At 44.2% G+C, this 26,856-nt stretch overlaps 1 protein-coding gene across 1 annotated transcript in view; it reads left to right on the plus strand.

Moving 5' to 3' along the window:
* ECE2 (endothelin converting enzyme 2) overlaps positions 1-26,856 on the plus strand; it is a 248,765-nt gene that overhangs the window by 128,905 nt on the left and 93,004 nt on the right. The window contains exon 3 of the mRNA XM_086944454.1: positions 26,679-26,823. Within this exon, the coding sequence (XP_086800580.1) occupies positions 26,679-26,823 (145 nt within the window). The remainder of the gene's footprint in view (positions 1-26,678; positions 26,824-26,856) is intronic.

Consider the following 26,856-nt stretch of genomic DNA (forward strand, 5'->3'; position numbering starts at 1 on the left):
AGAAAACCGTGTAGTTACAGTTACTCGCTTTGCTAGGAGGGACGCATAAAAGCTGAGCTCCAAGTACTCCTATTCCAAGGCCAAAAGATGGTGCTAGTTTACAACAGGAGGTATAGGAATCTCAATATATTATGACGTGTAAATATCCTACTACCGCAGAACCTCATATCCAAGCCAAATGAACTTCAGAGATTTGAAGACCGAATCACAAAACCACACACAAAAAGCACCACCTGTTGAAGCCATAGTATGAAACGGATGTGGCTGTCCATCTGCAAAACGGATCTTCTAAATACCAGTCGTGGCTTGCAATACTTGCGGTTGGGGGGCAGGAGGGTGGAGGGTCACGCGGGGGTCGCGTGCGGTTACCGAGGGTGGGCGGGCGTTTGTGTGAAAAAACGGAAAAGAAGAAAACCTACCACACCGGGTCCCACGCCGCCTCTGCTCCTGGGCCTGGTCCCGCGTTCCGCGTTTTCCTAAACAGGAACTTAGGAACAGGCATATTCCCTCCCCTCCTGTAAGCCAATCACAACATGCAATGGCAGCGTTGTGATTGGTTCAGAGTCCCGGACAGCGCCCAGCCGGGCACCTGTAAGGAAGCCATTTTCTCTATCTAGGCAGTATGTAGCCTACATAGAGAAAATGTAGAGTGCGCATGACTGCTTTGGTCAGCCCCAGGGCCGACCAAACAGTCAGAGTACTCAGAGTGGTGCAAGCCACTCCTCCCCGACTCACCTACCTGCCTGCTCCAACCAGGCCCTGATGGAGCAGCCGCCCCTGCTACGTGCCATAAACTGGGTCAGTCTAAAGTGCAATAAAAGAGGGGTCTAATTGGATTACTGTACAAGAAGCAGGATAAGATGTGGCCTGGCTACCAGAACTGTTTATTTTACTGAGTACCTTCTCCAATATCCTCCTAATAATTTAATTTACATTTGTGTCACTACCCCCTTCTCCAATATCCTAATAATTTAATTTACTTTTAAGAGCGCGTGATGCGTCATGATTATGATGGGTTTCAAAGGGATGTTACTGCTGCTGCTGAGGCAGCTGAGACCATGATCCCCGCGTTGGCCCCTCTCACACCCTGTAATCGGCCCCCGGTTCCATGTGGCCGAAAGGCTGAACGGACTCTGTCAATTGATCATGATCTGATCATTGCGTTAATTTGATTGGTTGCCAGCCAGAGAGGAGCCAGGAGGTCCGGTCAGGGTCGGCACAGGATGGCTAAACCAGGTAATCTCCATTTAATTTATTGTTTCTCTGCTGCCCTGCCTGGTAACGTGTGACCGACCTAGGGTGTGGGCTGTGCCATCCTACTTCTAAGTGTGGGTGACATTATACTGTTCGTGAGAAATTGTCACTCATAGTTGTTGGATGTCACTCATAATTACAGTGAAGTTATGAAAATGTCACACATAAGCAATCTGAAACCTTGGCAGCTATGTGATCCTACCTGGAAAAAGGAGAGTCTTGAGTAAAAGCTTTTGGTGGGCTCTTGGCACAAACATATCTGTAGTCCAAGCTGGCTAGAGAGTTTTTAACACAGGGGCCCAGTTCTGGAATTCTCTCCTGCCTGAACTCCACCACTTCCAGTCCAGGACAGCCACCAAAAAGGATCTGAGGACACCCCAATTCCAAACCGTTGCAAGACCCCCGCCAAAAGATCCTCAGAGAAGTCTGAGCCAGTGCTTGAAATGGAAAAATAAAAGTGCAGGTACTCTGTAGCAGAGTACCTGCTTGTTTCTGAGAAGTGTTGGTACTCTCCAATTAAAGGTATTGTATTTCTCTTGAGTGGTACTGCACAGCAGGAAGTTAGACTCGAGAGCACCGAGCAGCGCCTGGCAGACAGCACTGTTTAAAGTAAAGAGGAGGATTACATCGTGCCAGGAGATATGGGAGGCTTTCAAGCGTGTCATGGCCCCTAAAGTGCTGAGGGTTATTAAGAGCTCTCAGAGGCAAGAAGAAGTGGAGACATCTAGCGAGCCCGATACTCCTGCAGCTAATCTGAGAACTAAGGCACAACAAAGGGCACAGAGAAGCGGCGAAGAAACGTGAAGAGGAGAGATTGCTAGCAAGCCAGAAGAGGAGAGAAGAGCGACGTAAGGAATTACCTGTGCTGGACTTGGCTACAGAGTCTCTGAGGGAGGCGATCCTGCGTCAGCCCCTGATTTTTGAATCGTTTCAGGTACGTGGACTATCACCCTCTTCTTCACCCTCTTCTTCATCGACGGCAGTGAGAGGCTCGCTGAGATTTGAAATGGAGCCGGCTCCAGCGGCTCCAGCGTATAATGCAACGGTGTGCACTGAGCTGGGAACCGAAGCAGGATTGCTGCAGAGAGCTGCGGGCGGTGTACCCGCGGTAGTGGATGGCGCGGAGTCAGGCTCACAAAGGGAATTGCTGACGAAAACCAGAGTCACAGAGTCAACAACGGAGCCTTTAGGGCACTCGGCGGCAGCGGTGGTGGAAGCGGGAAGTATTACAGATAACGTGCCTGGAGCGGCGGGTGCAGAGGTGGGAGCGATGCCGGCTCAGCAGTCGCCTTTGCTTCTATCGGAGGTTACAGAATGTATGCCTCACGATTCTTTAGTAGGCGGAGTGTTCAGCGGAGGCGGAGCCAAAGACATGGAGGAGGAGGAGAAGCGTCATAGAGAAGGAGAAGGAGAAGGAGGAGGAGCTGGAGGGGCCGGCTTATTGAGAGATCCTGGGCGAGAGGGAGAGGTGGAACACAGTGCCTGCTCCGGGCTGGTGCCAGAAATGTGCAATGTGGATATCAGTGCACTGGATGATAGAACCAGCAGAGGGAATGCGGAAAACACAGACCCACAAGATGCAATAGGTACAAATAAGACCATGCATGAGATAGATGTATTGCCCCAAGTAAGCGATGTGTATACGAATGTGGGTCTGGGAACGAAGCAGAGTGCTCCACAGGGGGAAATGCAAAATTTAAACACAGGGCATGCTGAACTCCGGATCATGCAACAAGATCCTACAGAGGAGGGGGAAATATCTGCACGTAAAAATGTAAAGGAGCCTGTAAATGAGCCTGAAGCCGCAAAAAGTGGTGATGAATGTGCATCAGTTGAGACTGTCATTAGCATAGAAGAAGGGTTGAATATCGGCAACATTGTTGTTAAACCACAAACTACAATACTAACTGTTGCCGCAACTGAAGCTAAAAAAGTACCAGTATCAAACCAAGGAGTAAACCAAGGAGCAATCCCTAAAGCAATCCCTAAAGCAATCCCTAAAGATAAGGGAAAGGGCAAGGGTAAGGGTGAAACTAAACCTTTTACTAAAAGGTCATTATATAGCGATGACAGTGACTATAATGAGTTGGAGGAGGAGGAGCAGGAGGAGGAGGAGACAGAATCATCGATCACCTCTTCGGCAGAGTCGGAGAACCTCTCATTGAGTGAATCCCAAGAGCCTGAGACTTGCTCCCTACGTCTAGAGAAGGCGCAGAGTAGAGTGGTGAAAGAAAGTAATCCGAAACCCAAAATTAAAAGCAAAACCCTTAAGATTAGGGGAAGATCCCGAGTAAGAAATAGCAAGTTAGGAACTTTGCCACAAAAGGGCATATCTAAAGTGCCGGATTGGGATAAGCCAGATACAGACCTGTACAAGGATAACTTTGATCTCTTACTTTCCACAATGCAACAGATACAAGGGGAAGCCCGGCTGGAAAGCCAAAGAGCCAAGCGGGCCAACAAGAAAATACAGAGATCTCTCCACAAAGTACAGGAAATGTGTGCCGAAGCGACAGGTAGATTGACAGAGGTAGAACAGAGAACTGGCAAAATGGAGGATGAGATGGTAAAGATGCAAGAATTTAGGCAGATGCAGGAGAAAACAGAATCTGACATACTTTGGAAGTTGGAAGACTTCGAAAATCGACAGAGGAGAAACAATATAAGACTGCTGGGAATGGAGGAAGGCAAGGAAGGAGGAGATATACGAGCCTTTGTCGTAGACTTGTTGAAAGGTGCGTTTCCAGAGATGGACGCATGGGACTGGGACAAAGAAGTGCAACGTGCGCACCGTTTTCCCCTTGTACAGAAAAAGGGTAGTACGGGCGTAAGAACAAGGGCAATTCTTGTCTATGTGGGAAACTACCTGTTAAGAGAGGAAGTGATAATGAAGGCTAAACCCACGAAGAAACGAACTTATAAAGACATAACCTTTTTTGCCCGCCCAGACTTCTGCCACACAACAGTGGAAAGAAGATGGCGTATGCGGCAACTCATAGTACCATTCCAGAATATGGGCTGTGAAGTTTACTTGTTGTTCCCTTCCCGCCTCAAAGTAGGCTTTAATGGTCAGTTCAGAATCTTCTTCTCTGAAATTGTTGCGCAAGAGTACTTGACTTTTCTTCGAGAAGAGAGAACACACAGGGATCGAAATATACAATCTGATCGTATAGATAGCTTAAAGCAAGTAGCTGCTATTACAAAGAAATAACTGAGCCTTTTCATTTCTTCAAATAATATGATTTAACTTTTCAAAATGATGTACTAAGGGGGAGTGGCTGGGGGAAACTCCCCTGGGGGGGTGCGGCTGTCACACATAGGTCAGGATTGACCTATTTGCCAGTAAGGGAAAGGGGGGGGAGGGAGGGGAGAGAGAAGGGGGAGTGGGGTGGGACTCAGGGGGGGAGCAGGGCACGGCAGGACACACAATAGAGAGATGGAGCTCAAAAAGGACATTTTCAAGCCAGGGGGAACAGGTGGGGTGGCGAAAATCTAAAGGAGGCAATAAAAGGAAAAACGTAAATGGAGTGTTGATAATATGCTGGATAACTAAATGGATAGGGTATAGAAGAGAGTGTAGGAGGGAAAAGATATGCGACAATGTGCACGATGGGAGTTAGGGTTGTAACATGGAATGTATGTGGGCTAAATGATCCCCAAAAGAGAGCAAAAATAGCGCTAGCCCTGAAACAAATGAATCTGGATTTTGTATTTATACAGGAAACTCATATTATGACAACACAAGCACACTTCCTGACTCAGCTAGGATTTCATCTTCTAGTGCACTCAAGTCAAGGGGTTAAAAAAAGAGGGGTAGCTATTTTAGCTAGGAATAATAATATCTTAACCAGGAAGAAAGCACAGGACAAATGGGGAAGATGGGCCATGGTTGAGTGCTTCATTGATGGAGAGTGGATAACGTTTGCAACTATTTATGGCTCAACAGAGGATGACCCCGATATCTTTCAATTTTTAGATGTCGAGCTAGCAACATGGGCACCAAAAATTATATTGGGAGGTGATTTTAATATTAATGGAGCAGATGGATTAGGTCTGGGCTCCTTTGGAAAATATAAAGGCAGGAAAAAGAAAGTATACCAGGCACTACACAGTCTGGTTCTAAATAATGCTCTCTCAGATGTGTGGGGGAAAAAGAGAATGGATAATAAAGGCTTCACATATTACTCTGCTCCGCATCGAACATGTGTAAGATTAGATTATTTTTTCATTTCAAGCATCACAATTTCAAATTCAAAGATAGAAAGGCTGCCACGGATCCTTAGTGATCACAACCCTTTAATACTTACTATGGCAACAAAAACAAATACTAGACAATACACAAATTGGACCTTCGAAAGAGAGCTATTGAAAGACGAACAATACATAGAACATATGAATAAATGGATTATTGATTTTTTTAGTTTTAACAGGGACACAGCAGAAACGAGAGTGGTCTGGGACACCTTTAAAGCTGGAGTACGAGGGGAAACAAAGAGCTATAATTCTTATAAAAGGAAACAAATTCAGCTGAGGAATTCAGAACTAGCTCAGAAGGTTCTTAAGGCAGAGGAGAACTTAGAAAATAGTGTTTTGTCGGGGAGGGATTTGGAAAAGGCCTGGATTGAACTAGTGAAAGTAAAAGGTGAGGCAGAGGGCGAAATTGCTAGCAAAGCAGCGAAAATTTATAATACTAAAAGAGAGAAGTGCTATGAGTTAAGTGAGTCAGTAGGCAGAATTTTGGCTAGTCGGACAAGGCAACAAGAAGCTGTGGGTATAGTTAGAGAAATTAGGGATACATCGGGCGCGGTTCATACAGAGTCGAATGAAATAAGGGAAGTATTTAGGACATTCTATGAGAAGTTGTATGACGATAAACTAGAGGGTCATGATTCTCAAAGAGATTATGAGGAAATGGAGGAGTATCTCCAAGAGATCCCTATTGATATAATCAAGGAAGATGAAGCAGATGGACTAGAGGGAGTTCTGCAGACAGAAGAAATCAAGGAGGCAATATGGAATCTGCCCTCCGGCAAAGCAGCAGGTCCTGATCAAATTCCTATAGAATTTTATAAAGTATTCTGGGACTTTTTGATAGAAGAAATAATGAAGGTTATGCAACTGGCACAGCTGGGCAAATCAGCACCTAAGTCATGGGGGAGCGCTGAGGTGGTAGTAATATTAAAGAAAGGAAAAAACCCGGAAGATCCAGGATCGTATAGGCCTATAACTTTACTCAATGCGGACGTAAAAGTATTTTCCAAGGCATTGGCATCAAGGCTTGCAAGAGTCATTGATAAAATAGTTAGTAGCTGTCAACACGGTTTTATACCAGGGAGAGGAACTACCCACCATATACGAAAGGTAATAACGTTACTTGATGTAACGTCAGTCACAGGAGACCCGATTGCAGTGATGTTACTTGATGCAGAAAAAGCATTTGATCGGGTCTCCTGGGGCTACCTTTGGTATGCCTTAGCAAGAACAGGTATTAAACAAGGTTATATTAAAGCCTTACAAACTCTTTATCTAAAACCGGTAGCAACTTTACGAGTGAATGGTGGAAATACGGGCCAATTCCAAATAAAAAGAGGGACTAGACAAGGGTGCCCTTGCTCACCGTTATTGTTTGCCATATATATGGACCCATTAATACGAAGAATAGAAACATCGGAGATGATAGCACCTTTAACAACACTCATCGGGCAGTGCAAAATTTTAGCTTACGCAGATGACATTGCTGTAATTTCTCCAAATCCCTCTGAATCTATAGAACACCTTGAACTCGAGGCGATGAAATTTGGAAAGATATCGGGGTATAAATTAAATACATCTAAAACACAGATAATAAAAAACTCATTTACCCCGTGTACAGATAATCGAGTGGTGCAGGAAGGTACTTATTTAGGGGTTATCATAATGCCAGACCTGGATATCTTAGTAGAAAAGAATATCAATCCTTTGATTAAGAAAGTAGAAAAAGACTTGGATAGGTGGGATAAGTTGCATATGTCAATAGTGGGGCGGACGAATATAGTAAAAATGTTGATACTCCCAAAATTTTTATATTTTTTTAGAGCAATACCTTTATTATTTGATGGTAAAATTTTTAAAAAACTGGAGTGTATAATAAATAGATTCATTTGGGCAAAGGGGAAAACGAGAAGAGCCCTTAGATTCTTGACACTGCCGAGAGAAAGGGGAGGCTGGGGAGTTCCAGACTTAAAATCTTATTATTGGGCGGCGGCTCTACAGAATATGATTGGTATGTTGGGAGGGGAAGAATCAGAGGAGTGGAGCAAATATGGATCACTAGCAATCTATGGATTAACCTTGGGCATGGAAGTGAAGGATGTTTTCCTGAAATTTACAGAGGCCAGCTATTATAAGAGGACAAAGTTTAAGACGCTTATAGCAGCATATGAAATCTGGAAAAGCTTTGCCAAAAAAATAGGCTTAGGGAAATATAACTCGTACACTAGACTCTCATATAATCTAAATCTCCCACAAGATATCTTTTCGGGACCTATATTTGCAGAGTGGGAAATTAAGGGAATTAGAACTATAGGGGACGTAAAGGGGGACCAGGGAATCCTTCAATTCTCAGATTTACAAGTTAGATTTAATTTAGAAACTAAGCAATTCTTCAAATATTTACAAGTCAGGAGTTTTCTTCTGAACAAAAAAGGAGGCGTTTTGGGATTTAGGCGTAACTCAATTATGGAGATAATTCAAGGGGGGCAAGACTGCACAATTAAAAGGCTATATGCTGAACTGATAAAAACAAAACGGGATGACTACCAAAAATGGAGCGAAAAATGGAAGGATAATCTTAATATCAATTCCGAAAGCTTTGGTATCTCCCTAGAAAAGGGTTATTCTTTATTATGTTCAGCACCATTGCAGGCGCAACATTACAAAACGATATATCATTTATACTTTACACCCGCTAAAATAGCACAATGGGGAGGTACAGTGGGTATTAAGTGCTATAGGTGTGGAAGCTTAGATGGCGATTTAAAACATGTATTTGCAACATGCCCTCACTTAGATTTACTAAAAAAAAACATTGAATGTTTCATAAACAATATTTTAGGAACGGACATTGCGTTAACTCCCGGAACTATATTATTAGGAGTCAATGTTGAGGATGTACGACCATTCTGTGGGAGGGAATTTCTATTCGTTGCAATGTCTGTTTTGAGATTATGTATAGCCTCAGCATGGATTGACCCTATACCACCTACTTTTCATAAATGGCTGGCTAAGTTATTAATAACGTATAATGTGGAGAAAGAGATTTACGCAAGGAAGGGAAAAAGGGGAAGGAAGCTGGGCAAGACAATATGGGATCCTATAACGAGGTGGAGAGATGATTTAACAGTTTAAAAACGGAGGTTTGTCTGAAATTTGGTTAAATGAGGTTCATATATGAGATATAAATGGGTATGTTGGTTATAATGGGAGATAGTTATTCGACTGTGCGGAAACATGAGGAAAGGATAATTTTGTTTGACTACACTCAGGTTATACAATTTGGAATAACATTCTGGATCAAACTACCTCACTCCTTTGATTTAACTGGATGTTGATTTCTCTATCTCGCCTGTTGATGTTTTATTGTTTGTTTTTCCTCAATGTCATGCACTTATTTTTCTTTTTTTCATTAATTTTGTCGTGCCCTGTATATAACTGCAAAACATCTTAATAAAAATATTTAAAAAAATAAAAAAAAAGAGAAGTGCCAGTACTCTCCTCCTCAAAATATAAAAGTGCCGGTACTCTGTACTGGACAGTACCGGCCCATTTAAAGCACTGGCCTGAGTGCTACAAGGATAGTAAGTCATTCAATCAGTCCGCCTTTGAAGAGAGAGTGTGCCCCAAAATGGCTGCCATACCGAGAGGAGGAGCAACAATCTCAACCAATCACAATGCAAGTAAATGCAACTCATAAGCAGTCAATTTGATCAAGACAAAAATTCCATACGATGCAGAAGTAATAAGGTGGGACACGAAGTGAGTCATTATGGTCCCCTGAAAACAACATTTCCACGCAAATGAGGAATTACAAAAAAAGTGTGAATAACATATCCGGTAAGTGTCCACCCCTCATCCTTTTAACCCTGACAGCAAGAAAAAGATTCTGTGAGAGAATGGGCATAACAGGGGATATTATCATGTGAATTGAGTGCGGTATTGCAGACTTCTCTGGTTATTCCCCATTTCTCAGGGGGACCATCAGGGTAAACTTGAAATAATGTGGCATCTCTGCATTCCACGATGACCAATCCCCTAGACAGCCGTCCCTTCTAGTGCAGGAAGACAGCATCGCTACCCATAGTCCGGCAGAACCAGGGCCCGTTCTTTCTCACGGGAAACATCCTTTACAACGCAGTCATTACAACGTATATTACCCTTACACTATTCAACACTTACCCTACTGTTGCTCTAACTGGAGTTAGAATAGTAATTATTACCCCTATACTAACCAACACTTAAGTTAAATGTCATGTGATGGTATGCATTGTAATGGTATGCGTTGTAAAGGTATGTGTTGTAAATGTATAATGCGATGTAATGGAATGCGTTGTAAAGGTAGTTTCTGAAAATGCAATGTAATGGCATGCAAAGTATAAGATTGTGTTGTAAAGGATGTTGCGATGTAAAAACCGCATTGTAAAGGCATGCATTGTAAATGTATGAGATGTAACATCATACATTCCTTTCTCACACGTAACAGTGTGCATGACAAGCAAAGCAAACAGCACCCACATGTCAGGCCAGTGACATAAAAAGGCACAAATCAGGTGAAGGCATCTAAACAGGGGTCAATCTTTAGTGGAAAATAATATACATATCGTTTTTACATGCATTGCCCCTTTATACGCAGCATTTTTCACAACTTTAAAAATTGCATTCATAAAACCATTTATTATTGTATTGGATTTCTATAAAAGATGCCCCTTTCCATTCTCCTCACTGCATTTCTTTCAACATTGTGCCTGTTAAAATGTATTCCTACATCTTTCCCCCATTTTTAGGTTTTGCCTCGCCAAAAAGATGCGCTCTGCGCATCTTTTTCGCGCAGGCGAAAACCTGATGAGAACTGTAGTGTGGCTTTGGGTCGGCCCTCGTCATTCATTGGCTGGCTCCATAAATGGAGCCTAGCCATTGGACGAGGGGCCTGTCCGTCAATGCCGGACCAGACACGGGGGCGTTCCCGACATTCTTTGGCTTTTGCCGACGTCACGCGACGTCAGGCGAAAGCCGGGAACGCCCCCGAATCTGTTCCGGCATTGCCGGCACTTCTGCGTCTCTCCTCCCCCGTTTCCCGCCCCGTGACTGGCCGGCCGGCCAATCCTAGCGCGGCCGGCCGGAAGTGCCCGCCCCCCGCAGCCCGGGGGAAGAAGGAAGACGGCAAGAAGTATGGCGGCGCCCGCGGGGCTCCCGTGGCCTGGAGGGAACCCCGGGAGATGCGGAGGACGTTGCCGGTCTCCCATGCCGAAGAGGGAGACCGGAGAAGTGCCAGAGAGATTGCCGCCGTCGACGTTGCCGGTCTCCCATGCCGAAGAGGGAGACCGGAGAAGTGCCGCCGTCGCAAGGTGCAGGTGAGTTGCTTTTCTGCACCCTCCTTTCCTCACGCCTGTCTTGTGCTCAGATCACCGGTGCTAATAGTAGTATATTGCTGACTGCAGTATTGCCTTGATTTGGGAAAAAGCAGCTTCAGTTTATACAGCACTGCATAAGAGTGCATTCCAAAAGTCTAGCCTGGAAACGACGAGAGCATAAACAGCTAATTTCAGGTTTTAAGATTGTAATTTGTTAAATAGCATGAATCAGGCTCATGCACGCCTTGGAACAGTGTAGAGCCGAAAGTATACCACAACGAGCAATCTGTCAAGAAATGAAAGAGCAAGTACGGGAATGGAAATTTTAAAATGTAAACTTAATTACCAACATTCACTGAAAGCTAAAAATGTAAAAAAAAAAAGTTCTGAAAATATCTTCTTCAAGCCAAAGGCCTGGAGTTCTGGAACTAATTGTTAGTGTGTGGGTAACACGTTTCTGAAAGATGGGGCAGGCCATTGGAACCGCTCTTTCGGAGTGATCGGTTTCGAAAGGCGGTTTCATTCTCACACTTTAGGCGAATATTGAACCTTCAGAAACGGGGTATTTTTCAGCCGTAGGGCCTGCTCGATTAGGTAAACGAGCCTGGTACAATCTTGGCTTCCAGTGGTAAACTGTGTTACGCTCTGAAGTCTTTTGTGCTTGCACAGTCAGTCGGTGGCTGCTGTGCAGCCCGGAGCCATCATCCGTCCTGCTGCAGTGTTGCGCTGGCGAGAAAACATGGTGCACAGATGAGGACCATGCCCCCCGCCACATCTGGGAAACTGTGACTGTGAATCTGAAGCAGTGTTTGGTGTTCTTGCGTCGTCGCATCGACGTACTGATGTCATGGTGACAATGCCGTGCGTGTTACCTCACAGTTGCAGGTTTTTGCTGTGTCCGTGGTGCCCACCTGGCCTTTGGTGATGTGATAGCGCACTGCGGCGCTTTTAACTCAGTTTTACGAGTCTGTGGTTCTTACTAGCCTAATTTCAAGCTCATACTAGGATGACGACTTGTATGTGTGTGTATAGGCCGCCACCGATCCTGGCAAAAGGTGCGCTGGGGGGTGGGGGGCGGGGTGGGGAGAGTTGTGGCCTAATGGTCAGAGCTGCTGACTTTTGAGAACCAAGTCAGAGGCATGAATGGCATTGGGCCAACATACTGTGATTCTGGGCAAATCACCTAACACCGACGTTCCTCAACATAAAAGGAATCTGACCCTGTGTAATGTAAGCTGCTGCTCATGGAAAGCGCTCTAATGCATATGTCCACACTATACCAGGATTGGTTTGGGTTAAAAAACCGTCCCGGGCACAACAAAAACAAGCATTGGAAATGCAATAGGTCTCGCACCATTAGAGTTAGTGCTTTTAGAATTGTTTATGGATTTATTTTGTAAATGTTTAGCATTTTTGTTTCCTGTAGCCAATGCTAAAGTATTACAAATAAAAAAAGCCATAAACATTTCTAAAAGCTCTAACTGAAATGGTCTGAGAACTATTGCACTGTGTGAGGGTGAGGGTGGGTGAGGGTGAGGGTGAGTGAGGGTGAGTGAGGGTGAGTGAGGGTGAGGGGTTGAGGGTGAGTGAGGGTGAGGGGTTGAGGGTGAGGTGTTGAGGGTGAGTGAGGGTGAGGTGTTGAGGGTGAGTGAGGGTGAGTGAGGGTGAGGTGTTTTGGGTGAGTGAGGGTGAGGGGGAGTAGTTGAGGCTGAGTGAGGGTGAGTGAGAGTGAGGGTGAGTGAGAGTGAGGGTGAGTGAGGGGTTGAGGGTGAGGGGTTGAGGGTGAGTGAGGGTGAGGGTGAGTGAGGGTGAGGGGTTGAGGGTGAGTTTCCCAACCTGCCCTCTCCCAGCCTGTCCCCTGCCTGCCCTCTCCCAGCCTGCCCTCTCCCAGCCTGTCCCCTCCCTGCCCTCTCCCAGCCTGCCCTCTCCCAGCCTGTCCCCTCCCTGCCCTCTCCCAGCCTGTCCTCTCCCTGCCTGTTGTTGTGTCCCGGCGGCAGCAGGCAGGAGCGTGCACTGCGTCCCCGAAGTAACAGCCCTAAAGGAAGCAAGAAGTACGTCCCCCTCCCACCAATCCCTGTTAGGTAGTGGAAACTGTCCAAACTGGGGTGCAGACAGCCCCTCTCACCTTTCGGCCTGGTACCACTGCACCAGCCGCACTACTTCCCTACTGACCGTTCTCCACTTAAGCCCCGTCTAAATTACAATTCCTGCTTGTGACCCTTTTGCCTGCTTGTACTTGTTTTCATGACCCTGTTGCCTGCTTGTGCCTCCGTGTGCCCCTGTTGCCTGCTTGTGCCTCCGTGTGCCCCTGTTGCCTGCTTGTGCCTCCGTGTGCCCCTGTTGCCTGCTTGTGCCTCCGTTTTCGTGCCCCTGTCGCCTGCTTGTGCCTCAGTTTTCGTGCCCCTGTTGCCTGCTTGTGCCTCCGTGTGTCCCTGTTGCCTGCTTGTGCCTCCGTGTGCCCCTGTTGCCTGCTTGTGCCTCCGTGTGCCCCTGTTGCCTGCTTGTGCCTCCGTGTGCCCCTGTTGCCTGCTTTTGCTGTGTGGGTGTGTGTGGAAGGCGCTGTGTGTGTGGGAAGCTTTGTGTGGCTGTGTGTGTGGGAAGCTTTGTGTGGCTGTGTGTGTGGGAAGCTTTGTGTGGCTGTGTGTGTGGGAAGCTTTGTGTGGCTGTGTGTGTGGGAAGCTCTGTGTGGCTGTGTGTGGGGGGGCTCTGTGTGGCTGTGTGTGGGGGGGGGGCTCTGTGTGGCTGTGTGTGTGGGGCTCTGTGTGTGTGTGTGTGGGTGTGTGTGGGGGGGGCTCTGTGTGTGTTTGTGTGTGTCATTTGCGAGAGATAAAGCTAGTGGCATTGTAAATGACAATGCCATTTATTTATGCTAAAAAAAACATAAATAAAAATAATGTCAAGAGCAATGCCAATAGCTCTAACTTTAACAAAGGCAAAACCATTGCATTGTAAATGCTTGTTTTACATCTGTTGTAAAATGTGCTCGCAGGATATCATGCAAGCTGTGACTCCCCGTGTAATCTGCGTAAAATCTAGAATAATTTATACTTGGTAAACTGGCAGCCGTTGGCGTCTTCAAAGGTGACAGGTGCCTTTTATAAAATTGAGCAAGTTAGGGAATAATTTGTCTTTAATTTATCCTTTGAAGATTAAGTGCTTTGGGTAATTACGCTTTCCATTTCACCCTGTACCACGCGCGCATCTTCTGCGAGCCCAATGACTGCTTAGCAACTGGATCTCAACATTTTAGCAGCATAATTATTTTTTTCTGACTGTAATTTAGTGTGTGTCGAACCTAAACCCTGTGTGTGTAGATTGCAGACTGAATCATGTCAAGCGTGAGGGCGGTACCTGATTCTCAAACGTGTTTATTTATTTATTTATGCAATTTTATATATGATTTTATATATAATTTTACCCAAATGTGTCAGAGCACTTTACAATAGAACCAAGTATGTTACATGAGGAGATTTACAAACGTACACGTTACAGATACATACGGGATCGTTGAAAAAGTAAAACAAAATAAGAGGTGGCAATCACAAAAAAAACAAAAAAAACATCGCGATTAGGTTAGTACAGGCATAGAATACATATTTACAACATTGTAAGAACTTAGAGCATCAGGAGAATGCCAAGCGGTCGTGAGGAACATGAAAAGCAATGTATTAATTCTGGAAGTTTCTTTGGAAGAGAAGAGATTTGAGGTTTGTTTTGAAGGTCCGGGTAGAGGTGGTGGTACGGAGAAATGGAGGAAGCGAGTTCCAGATTCAAACTGCATTGCCTGAGAAGGATTGAGCCATCCATCTTTCTCTTTTGAAGGTAGGGGGCTCAGCATTAATAATGTGTAGGACTCCTGGTTTTTATGGTATTTATTTTTTTTACATTTCCATCTGTATTTATCCATATATATTTTTCGTTAATTTTATCTGTATTTATCCAAATTTATTTTGGGTTTTGTGGAAAAATTAAGCTGAAATAAGTATATTTCCGCATTTATTTAAATATGAACTCAAGCTTCAATCCCTGCCAGGATTCAATGCTGTGAACACCCACAGAAGATAATTCGATGCACATATCTGAAAATATGCACATTTCAGTATCAACCCTGTGCATATCTACTGGTGTTAAAGCCTCTTTACTAAAATTCCTTTCTTTTTTAATCCCCTTACCTATCAATTCACACAGCTATTGGCCTGGCAGTCACGGCAGACAGTATTAAGAATTACTCAAAAAGCAACCCAATCTCCGTTTTTATCCACATTTAAAAATAAATACAGACAAGAAAATAAATGTTTTCTGTCTGTATTTATCTGTAAAAATCAGTAAAAACGGAAAACAGGGAGCCCTAATCATGTGCCAGCCAGGATAATGACGTCATTAGCCTCATTCTTTGCAGCAGGGATAGATTGCAGCCTCTGTCATGTCTGCCAGGGTGAGTTAACCTGAGGTCTCTATTACTACAACCAGAATAATTCCACTCTTGCAGCCAGGATATCCATATCCCAGGTTTCAATCATTGCACCAGGGTACAGTGTAGTCACACTCATTGTAGCCAGGACAGAATCAATCACCTTCAAGTCTCAATCGCCACACCTAGGATAGATTGGAGCCGCTGTCATGTCTGCAAGGATGATTAAACCTGAATAATTACACCCTCGAAGCCAGGAAATTTATATCCCAGGTTTCATTCATTGCACCAGGGTACATTGCAGTCTTAGTCAAACCCGCAGTAAAGACTCAATCACCTTCAAGCCAGCTGGAAGAATTTAATTTGAAGTCTCAATCGTTGCAGTTAGGATCGAATGAGCCACAGTCATATCCACTCGGATGATTAAACCTGAAGTCTCTGTTAATCCAACCAGAATATTAACACCCTCGCAGCCAGGGTATTCATATCCCAGGTTTCAATCATTGCACCAGGGTACATTGCAGTCTTAGTCAAACCACCAGGACAGACACAATCACCTTCAAGCCAGCTGGAAGAATTTAATTTTTAGTCTCAATTGTCGCTGCTAGGATCGAATGAAGTCATAGTCATGTTTACCAGGAGGATTAAACCTAAAGTCTCTGTTACTGCAACCAGAATAATTACACCCATGAAGCCAGGATAATCACATTCCAGGTTTCAATCATTGCACCCGGGTCATTGCAGTATTAGGGGAGATAGCCAGGATCTTGGAGGCCTAAGGCTTATCCATTATACCCAGGACAGAATCAATCACCTTCAAGTCTCAATCGCCACATCAAGGATAGATTGCAGCCGCTGCCATGTCTGCCAAGGTGAGTAAACCTGAAGTTTCTGTAACTGCAACTAGATTGTTTACACTCTTGCAGCCAGGATATTCACATTCCGGGTCTCAATAATTGCACCAGGGTATAGTACAGTCTTAATCAATATCGTAAGGACCTTGGAAGCCTAAAGCTTCGTCATTATAAGCAGGACAGAATCAATCGCCTTCACGGCAGCTGGAAGAGTTATATCTTAAGTCTCAATCGTCGCAGTTAGGATCGAATGCAGACACAGTCATATCTGTCAGGATAATTAAACCTGAAGGGCCATATTATCAAGAACGGGTGATAACATTATCGCTGCTTTAGCGGCAGGAAACTGACGCAAAAATGACGATAAGGGGCTTGATAATATGCCCTAGAGAATTCCAATAGAAGCTCAGGTTTGGTGTCCTTCCCACCAGAACCTGAGCTTCTATTGGAATTCTCTAGGGCATATCATCAAGCCCCTTATCGCCGCTTTAGCGGCAGTTTCCTGCGGCTAAAGCGGCGATAATGTTACGTCCGTTCTTGATAATATGGCCCCAATTCTCTGTAACTGCTACAAGAATAATCACACGCCCGCAGCCAGGATATTGACATTCCATGTCTCAATTATTGCACCAGGGTGCAGTGCAGTCTTAAAAACTGTATCTAGGGCAGAATCAACCACCTTTAAGACTCAGTCATCACATTTAGGATCAAATGCAACCACATTCATATCCACTGGGATGATTAAACCTGAAGTCTCTGTTACTACAACCGGAATATTGCACCCACACAGCGAGGATAATCAGATTCCAGGTCTCAATCACTGCACCAAGGAACGATGCAGCCTTAATCAAGACAGCCAGGATAATGGAATATTAAGTCTCATTCATTGCAGCCAGGACAGACTCAATCGTCTTCATGTCAGCTAGAAGAATTATATTTTAAGTCTCAATCGTCGCAGTTAGGATCGAATGAGCCACAGTCATATTCACTGGGACGATTAAACCTCTTAGGGGCTCATTAGGATGTCGGGCGGATTGCCCCCGCCAGGCTGGAGGTAGCCACCGCCAGCCTGGCGGGGGCAATCCGCCCGACATTTATACTCGTTCCCCCCCCCCGCCATATTAGTATGGTGGGGGGAACTCGGCGGACGGAAAGACCGTCCGCCGCTTTTCTGCCCGGTCGCCTTGCGGCCGGGGTGGATAAGGAATAATATGGTGGCGGTGTCTTTTAGACACCGCCAGCCATATTATGATGGTTGTTTACAGGTGCCTTTCCGCGGCGGCGATGCCGCCACGGAAAGGCATGCAGTCTTCACTCTGGGAGCCCCCTGTGGGCCCCCAGAGTGAAGGAGAGGGGGGGGTGCACACAGGGGGTACCTGTGGTACCCCCCTTCATTTGCATTTACAAAGCGGCAGCACCGCGTGGTGCCTGCCGCTTTGTAAATGCAAATACTGAAATGCATTTTTAGCATTGTGGCGGGCGGGGCAGAGAGCACCGCCCGCCACAATGCTAAAAATACAGGATGTGCCCGCCACTGTGGCGGGCACATCCTAATACCCCCACGGGACCCCCGCCCTTATGGCGGGCGGTCCCGCATACTGACAGGATGGCGGGCGGACAAAGTCCGCCTTTCATCCTAATGACCCCCTAAGTATCTGTTAATCCAACCAGAATATTAACACCCTCGCAGCCAGGGTAATCACATTCCAGGACTCAATCACTGCATCAAGGAGCGATACAGTCTTAGTCATTGTAGCCAGGACAGAAAAAAATCACCTTCATGCTGGCTGGAAGGATTATGTTTCAATCATTATATCTAGGATAGATTGCAGTCAAAGTCATGTCTGCCAGGATTATTAAACCTGAACTCTGTATAGCTGCAACCAGAATAATTGCACCCTTGCAACCAGAATAATCATATCTCAGGACTCAATCATTGCACCCGGGTACACTGCAGTCTAAGTCGAGACATTGATAGCCCAAGCCTTATTCATTGTAGCAAGAAGGCAGTCACCGTCATGTTAGCGGGATATTTAATATTGTGTGTCTCAATCCTCGCAGCCATAATAGATTGCAGTCATAAGTAAGTAAGAATAAGAATGTTTTATGTCCCACTGATTGCAGCCAAGGTAACTGTATAGTCAGTCATGGCAACCAGGGTTACTATTTCCTAATTCTCAATCATTACAACATCAATACATTGCATTCTCACTCTATCAACATTCCTATGGTCTTTGTACAGAGCTCTATAACTAAATTCGTAAAGTGAGGCTACAGAAAAACGATAAATATAGTTAATTTAGCGGCGAGGATTAATGTATGTGTCAATCTTTCCAGCCACAACTAATTGCAGCTATAGTCGTGGCCGCCAGGATAATTTTTCTTGACATTTATATAATTGCAACCATAATAATTACACCCTCGCAGTCATGGTTATCATATTTCAGGTCTCAGTCACTGCACCTAGATACTTGTTTCTTATTCAGGTCAGCCATGACATTGATAGCCTAAGCCTCTCTCATTATAGCCGGACAAATGCAGTCTCTGTCATTCCAGTCGGGATAATTATATTATAAGTCTCAATTATCGCGGCTTTGATCGAATGCAGTCGCCATCACTGTCAGCCGGGATAATGATATTTTAAGTCTCAGTCATGAAATGTATTGTCATGTTCTGTGTAAAGAGCTCTATAACTAAATTGGTGATTCTAGCTTTAATCCTAGCAACTTCTATGATGATAGTTAAGCCCCATTTGTTACAGCCGTGATAGTTTGCAACCACAGTTGTGTCAGCTGGATTATTAATACTTTAAGTCTCAATTCTCGTGTCTTCAATCGATTGCAGTCAAAGACATGTCGCCCATTATAGTAATAGTTTAAGAAAAGATTCCATTCAGGAGTGATTGGATTGCATTACTTCTGATTTCATTAATGTTCTGTCAACGAGACGCTGATGTCAACCATTGCATTTTAAGTCCCGGTCCTTGCAGCCAGGATAGATTGCAGCCTCAATCTTTCAGCTAGTATGATTAAAGTAAGTCTACTATCTTTGCAGCTAGGATAGATTGCAGCCTCAATCATTCCAGCTAGGATGATTAACGTAAGTCTACTATCTTTGCAGCCAGGACAGATTGCAGCCTCAATCATTCCAGCTACGATGATTAATGTAAGTCTCCAATCTTTGCAGCTAGGATAGATTGCAGCCTCAATCATTCCAGCTAGGATGATTAATGTAAGTCTACTATCTTTGCAGCCAGGATAGATTGCAGCCTCAATCATTCCAGCTAGGATGTTTAATGTAAGTCTCCAATCTTTGCAGCCAGGACAGATTGCAGCCTCAATCATTCCAGCTAGGATGATTAAAGTAAGTCTTCAATCTTTGCAGCCAGGATAGATTGCAGCCTCAATCATTCCAGCTAGGATGATTAATGTAAGTCTCCAGTCTTTGCAGCCAGGATAGATTGCAGCCTCAATCATTCCAGCTAGGATGATTAATGTAAGTCTCCAATCTTTGCAGCCAGGACAGATTGCAGCCTCAATCATGTCAGCTAGGATGATTAATGTAAGTCTCCAATCTTTGCAGCCAGGACAGATTGCAGCCTCAATCATTCCAGCTAGGATGATTAAAGTAAGTCTTCAATCTTTGCAGCCAGGATAGATTGCAGCCTCAATCATTCCAGCTAGGATGATTAAAGTAAGTCTCCAATCTTGGCAGCAGGACAGATTGCAGCCTCAATCAATCATGTCAGCTAGGATGATTAATGTAAGTCTCCAATCTTTGCAGCCAGGACAGATTACAGCCTCAATCATTCCAGCTAGGATGATTCAAGTAAGTCTCCAATCTTTGCAGCCAGGATAGATTGAAGCCTCAATCATTCCAGCCAGGATGATTAATGTAAGTCTCCAATCTTTGCAGCCAGGACAGATTGCAGCCTCAATCGTGTCAGCTAGGATTATTAATGTAAGTCTCCAATCTTTGCAGCAGGACAGATTGCAGCCTCAATCATGTCAGCTAGGATGATTAATGTAAGTCTCCAATCTTTGCTGCCAGGATAGGTTGCAGCCTCAATATGCCAGTCAGGATAACGTTTTGTTGATTCGTAGATATGCCAGCCATGGGCGTAGCAAGGATTGTTTCCAAGAAGTAATGCCAAATAGCATAGCTCTTCCTGAACATCCCCCGTCGCAACCACATCTCCGGACACCTGAGAGACCTGCACTGGCTCCCGGTCAACAAGAGAATCACCTTCCATCTCCTCACCCACGCACACAAAGCCCTGCACAACCAAGGCCCAGGATACCTCAACAGCCGCCTCAACTTCTACGCTCCCAAACGCCAGCTTCGATCGACCGGCCATGCCCTCGCCGCCGTCCCCCGCATCAGAAGAGCCACCACAGGGGGAAGGTTCTTCTCCTACCTCGCCGCCAAGACTTGGAACTCCCTACCGACCCACCTCCGCCTGACCCAGGACCACCTCGCCTTCAGGAAGCAGCTCAAGACCTGGCTGTTCGAGCAGTAGCGGACCCCCCCTCCCCTAGCGCCTTGAGACCCTCCGGGTGAGTAGTGCGCTATACAAATGCTTTGATTGATTGATTGATTGAGCACCCTGCCTGCTGTTGCACCCGTCTGGCACCAGTTCCCTGAAAAAATCCAAAATGGGGGTGAGGAGGCTAGAGGCCTCTCTTTCCTCACTCACAGCACAAAATATATCGGCCAGAATTCTTAAATTAAATCTTTACAGCCAGGGAAGTTTATATTTCCATTGTCATCCAAGATATCTGTGCTCTAAGACTCGATCATTGCAGCAGGAGTTGACACTTGTTTTCTGCATGTCACGTAGAGCAAGGTCTGCTCTCAGATAACTGACTTCTACTTTCCATGGAGACTGAGAATATCTCGGTTACATCTGTCCTTAACATGTACATTATCTATACCCTGCTGTCTGAGGCCAATGTATGTATATTCTGTTTTGCATTAGGGGTAATGGGGGATAGCTAGCCTAGTCTAAAAGGTCTGTTTTTGCCATATTTCAACAATTCTTTGATTTTGTTGGTTTAGGAATTGGCAGTGGCAAGAACCTCCTTAAGGTTCAGGCTCCTGCTACTTTGGATATTAGAAAGTCCCCTTTAAAATTCCTATGCTTGGCACTGGCTGCAAGGTATCGTTTTAAGACTGACAGATCCACCATAAATACATGTACCAGTTGTAAGATTACATACCTCAGTGACTCTCATTCTAGTAACCTAAGGTGAATGATGGCCTGCATCATGCATGGTTGACCTGCAACTCACTAAACCACAGGCACAGGAAAAGTGCATCCTGGAACTCTGGAGCAGGTGCATTGATCTACTGAGAAATCATACTGCAGAGTTCATATGCTGTATTATTTGGAAACAATTGACAGCATTATTTTTGCTGGTTGTATCACCTGCATGATATTCAGTTATTATCTGCTGAGTGTGGATCTCTGCAGCAGGTGCATTGATCTACTTAGAAATCATACTGCAGAGTTCATATGCTGTATTATTTGGAAACAATTGACTGCACTATTTTTGCTGGTTGTATCACCTGCATGATATTCAGTTATTATCTGCTGAGTGTGGATCTCTGGAGCAGGTGCATTGATCTACTTAGAAATCATACTGCAGAGTTCATATGCTGTATTATTTGGAAACAATTGACTGCACTATTTTTGCTGGTTGTATCACCTGCATGATATTCAGTTATTATCTGCTGAGTGTGGATCTCTGCAGCAGGTGCATTGATCTACTTAGAAATCATACTGCAGAGTTCATATGCTGTATTATTTGGAAACAATTGACAGCATTATTTTTGCTGGTTGTATCACCTGCATGATATTCAGTTATTATCTGCTGAGTGTGTACAGGTCAAAGCCTGACAGTGTGTGTGTGCTGTATGTGACTCCCAGCCATGTGAGTAGATCTGGCAGGGGCTTGAGCACTGCCACAGATAGGGCTAAATTATTTTGTTAGTGTCTATGCATAGCTTAGAGTAGGCCAATTGAGATGGCCTTATCTTTACATGACCATTTCTGGATTTCTGAGATCCATTAGGTAGAAGATTCACCTTTCCAGCACTCCCAAATAGTTTGCCCACACCCTCTTTTTGGATTGATTTGACAATTGAGACCTGTATTTTTGTGCATGCTCACCTTTACAATCCATTGACCGGGCATAATTAACTTTTAGCCAGGGTTACAGTTAATGGGGGAGCACTAGACATAATATATACATTTAATCTAAAAAAACAGTAGCATAATATCGTACAATATGTGAAGGTGCATGACCATGAGGACAGATATCAGTCTTAGGGCCAGATGTAGGAGCCCTAATACCGGTCGGTAACGGCCGAATTTGGCCGTTTCCGACCAGTATTAGGGTTTTCTAATGTAGGGGGCCTATATTTTACCGAATCGGTAAATTTACCGAAATGGTAAATATACCGAATTGGTATATTTACCGAATCGGTAAATCCAGATGTAGCTGGCACTTCAAAGAGTGCCACAGGCCCTTTAGGAGTCGGTATTTACCACCCAATCCTATTGGGTGGTAAAATACCGAATTCAGGTGTGCATGCACACCTGTGCGATGTGACACACAGACATGCCCTTAGGGCATGTATGTGTGCCACATTATTATTATTATTATGTTTCTTATATAGCGCCTGAATCGACCCCCGAAGGGCTATCTCCGCGCTTGCCTTGGGAACCCGTCCTGGCTTTTCCCTGTGAGATAGCCCCTACAGGGCATCCCCAAGGTGAAAGCCAGGCATCCCGCCGCGGGGGGCCGTTGTGGAGATTAAGCAAGCTTAATGCCCAGAGTTGCAGAGTGTGAACCCATGATTAGGTCAGGCACCGAAGCGAGAATTATCGAGTCCATGGACATTTCAGCTCATTACCCTGCCGCGTCAGGAATTGAACCCTGGTCCCAGGTCTGACCTCTGCTTCAGGGTCTGCCTGCTCTAACCAGTGAGCCACACTTCGCACACAAGCCTGGAATTGGGGTGCTACAGGGTGTCAAAGTGACACCCTTTTCCCCCTTGCAGGATTCGGTATTTACCGATTCGGTAAATACCGAATCGGTATTTCCCATTGATTCCTATGGGCTTCAAGGCCCATAGGAATCAATGTGAAATACCGAATCGGTAAATACCGAATCTTACAGATTCGGTAATTGTAAAATTAAATTACCTACATCTGCCTCCTTCCTATTTACCTACTCTTAAATACTGAATCGGTAAAATTCGGTATTTAAGAGTAGGTAGATCGGAATTACCTACATCTAGCCCTTATTGCCTTATTTGGATCTCGTGGATGGAATACTCCATCACAAACGGGACGGATATCCTGTCCGCTGTAATACAACCTCCACAGGAAATAATAGAATCGTAAGACTACAGACGGACTCCCTGTCCCGTTTGTGATGGAGTATTCCCCTCCGCCAAGATCTAAATTAGGTCCTTAGTTACAGGATAATACACTTTCCATAATCGAATGGTTGGGTGCCTTTACACGTCCCTCAGGATGCCACTCTTGAAAATATGGGACAGTGTCAAAATCAATGGGTGTTGCAGCTGAACCCCCACCGCATCAGCCACTGCCCACCCCTTTCACGCTAAGTATAGCGTGAAAGAGTGTCTTATTTACAAGGCAGCGTTAGGCCACATTAAGTGGCTTAAAGCTACCTTGTAAATAAGGCAAAGCCCGTATCGCCACCACAAAGTAAAAAAAAGGGACGTTCTGGTGGCTTGTACATATGCCCCTCTGTTTAAGTGGGTTTAAGGTGATTTGAGGTATCAAGGGCTAGGTACCCATCAGGAGCTAGGCAGGGATTTCAATGCCTTTTGGGGGCAAACATTTACACATTGATCAAAATATCATCAGGTCAAAACTGTAACGATTGCATTTTTGGGAGAGAAGCCGAATGATACAATTTGTTTAGGAGAGAAGCGAATAATACAATTTTTACGTGAAATTTTGCAAAATTCACTGGCTGGTACCCCAAGTGACAAATTAATGTGAGAACATACTTCACACTCAAAAGTCATGCAAAGCTAAGGCAGAAGACTAGCTTGTGGAGAAAATATCTTCTGTGAAATGTCACATTTCTGTAAATTTCACAACATAAAACAATTTCACCAAGGCCTAGTCAAGTTCACAACTATGATGACCAATGATATACTGGGTAATGACGTGTTATTCCCAAATTATTGAAGTCACACTAGTAGATTTTCCTAAGCCACAAAAGGAAACTGCAACCTTTTCAAGTAAATGGAAAACTGACAGGTGTATCTGACTTTCCCCAGCTGAGTTATGCTCTTACAGGCAAGAGTGTTAGGAGTCAATACAAACCTGTCAGAGTATCCGCTCTCTCTGCAGGTGGTACGCTAGAGCCCCACCCTGATCCCCAAAATCAGCGCACACACAAGTATTGGTATTTTATGTTTTAGGATTAGTTATTTTACAATATTTGTCGACAGATTACTTGAACAAAAATGAATACAATACTATAATCAGCTTAGCAAGTAAAAGACATTGTCATGATAGAAAATATTAGATATGCCCTAATCTTACTTCACTAGGCATCCCTAATCAATTAGTCTCATCCCTACCTAAATACAACTAGCTTTCTAGAAATGTAATTGAATTATTATAGTCGAGTTATAAAAAGCTTCCATATCCCTAAGGCTTATGTCAGAACTCTGTGTTTCAGTATCCCTCCAGCAACTGGTCTGTGTGCCTCCCACCATCCCAAACACCGGTACCTTTCTTATGCTTCTTTTGCCTGGCGCTCTATGGAGCGAGTAGGGGTCAGCTTGCACTCGGCTCTCGTACATTGAACACTTATATATCTTTGATATATATATATATATATATATATATATATATATATATATATATATATATATATATATATTCACTTAAAAAACCATAGGTTTCAGGCCTTATATAGTTAGGAATTAGCATTAAAAAAAACCTTTGAAATTCACTGAAAAAAACATAGGTTTCAGGCCTTATATTGTTAGGAATTAGCTTTAAAAAAAACTTTGAAATTCACTCAAAAAAGTTTTAGGGGTATTATAGTTTGCTGGACATTTCACTCATACAAAACCATTGAAATTGCTCCTATATAGTTAGTTGGACTAACTATATTTCGCGCACCCGCAATGCACTGCTGATGATGTCACATATTAGATCATTCATGACATGGTCAGTGACATCACTGATGACATCTCAAATAACATCACTGATGACATCACTGATGACATCATCCACGTGACAATCACAAACACCTTTTCATACACAAGTATGTAGGGTATATTATATATATATAAAAGTAAATCTATACTTACACATATTTTTATTGATGGTATTTTGGTAGTCAATAATTTTTTTGCATAATATTTGTTCCTCAGTATTCTAGTACTGTGCCTTCTGCAAGTTATGAAAAAAAAGCTATCAGCTCAAATACTCCTAATGAATTCACTTCCATTACAATTTAAGCTTTTTTTATGACTTGGAACCCTGATTCTAAATCTGAATCATTAGGATTTTAATCTGGAAACCAGAAGGATTCAGTTGCTCACCAATTACTTCATCTTTGAAGGCATAACTATAGCCCTTGGTCTGTAAAACATTGATGTATCTTGTCCCTGGACACTGTACTATAGTAGGTCTCGGTGTGTCTTGTGCATCCTAAACACTTTTCTCTTTTTTTCTCCTATTCTCTTCATTTTTACCTTCCATCTCTGTCTCTCCCCTGATTTATCTATTGATCACCGTTTACCTGCCTACTTCTCTCTGTTCTAACCTTTCTCTTTTCTCCTTCTTTACTTTTTCTGTTTTGTACCTTCTCCTCACTCCCTTTCCCACTTCTGTGACTTTCCTCCTCCTTCCTTCCTCCATTCCTTCTTTTATTCCTTCCTTTCTATCCCTCCTTCATTCCTTGCTTTTTTTCTTTCTTTCTTTCTTCTTTCCTTCCTTCCTTCTGCCTTTCCTTCACACCTCTATCTTTGCTATCCTCCTTTCTTCTTCCTCTCCTCTTTCTTTCCTTGTCCTATTAACCTTTATATCTTTCATCTTGCCCCTTTTCTATCTTCTGATTGCCTTCCTTTGTTGAATGTGTACTTCTCCCCTGTTCTCATATTTTCCTTTTGCACTTTTATACTGTTTCATTTTCCTCTCCTTCCCAAAATGCTGTTCCATTCCTCACCACCCTTACCTCCTATTTGCCCTTCCTTCCTTCATTATTTCCCTCTTCCTCCTTCCATTCTGTCCTCATTTCTCTCTTCCTTCATTTTCGTCTTTCCTTTCTTGCCTTTACCCTTCCTTCTTGCTGTCCCTTCCTTCCTTGTTATTTCTTTTTTTCTGGCCTATCTTCTTTCATAATACCATTCTTTATTTCTTCCTTCCTTCCTTGCTGCTTTCATTATTTCCTTCTGTCCTTACTTCCCTTTATCTACCCTATCATCCCTACACCCCCTCCTTCATTCCTCCATTCTCTCCTCCCAATCCATCCCATCATTATCGCTTAGGTTGGGTTCCGGAAGGGTCGGGCACACTTCCTGGGTCCCTTGGGTGCCAGGACTCAGATGGAGCTGGTTCTGTGTCTGGTGACTCTGTTTCTGGCCGTCCTCCTCTTTGGCTGTGTGATCGCTCTGGGAGTCCAGTACAGCAAAGGTAAGAGGAACAGCAGGCGCTTCCCACACATTG

This window comes from Lissotriton vulgaris, chromosome 11, assembly GCF_964263255.1.
Source record: "Lissotriton vulgaris chromosome 11, aLisVul1.2, whole genome shotgun sequence".
Lineage (NCBI taxonomy): Eukaryota > Metazoa > Chordata > Amphibia > Caudata > Salamandridae > Lissotriton > Lissotriton vulgaris.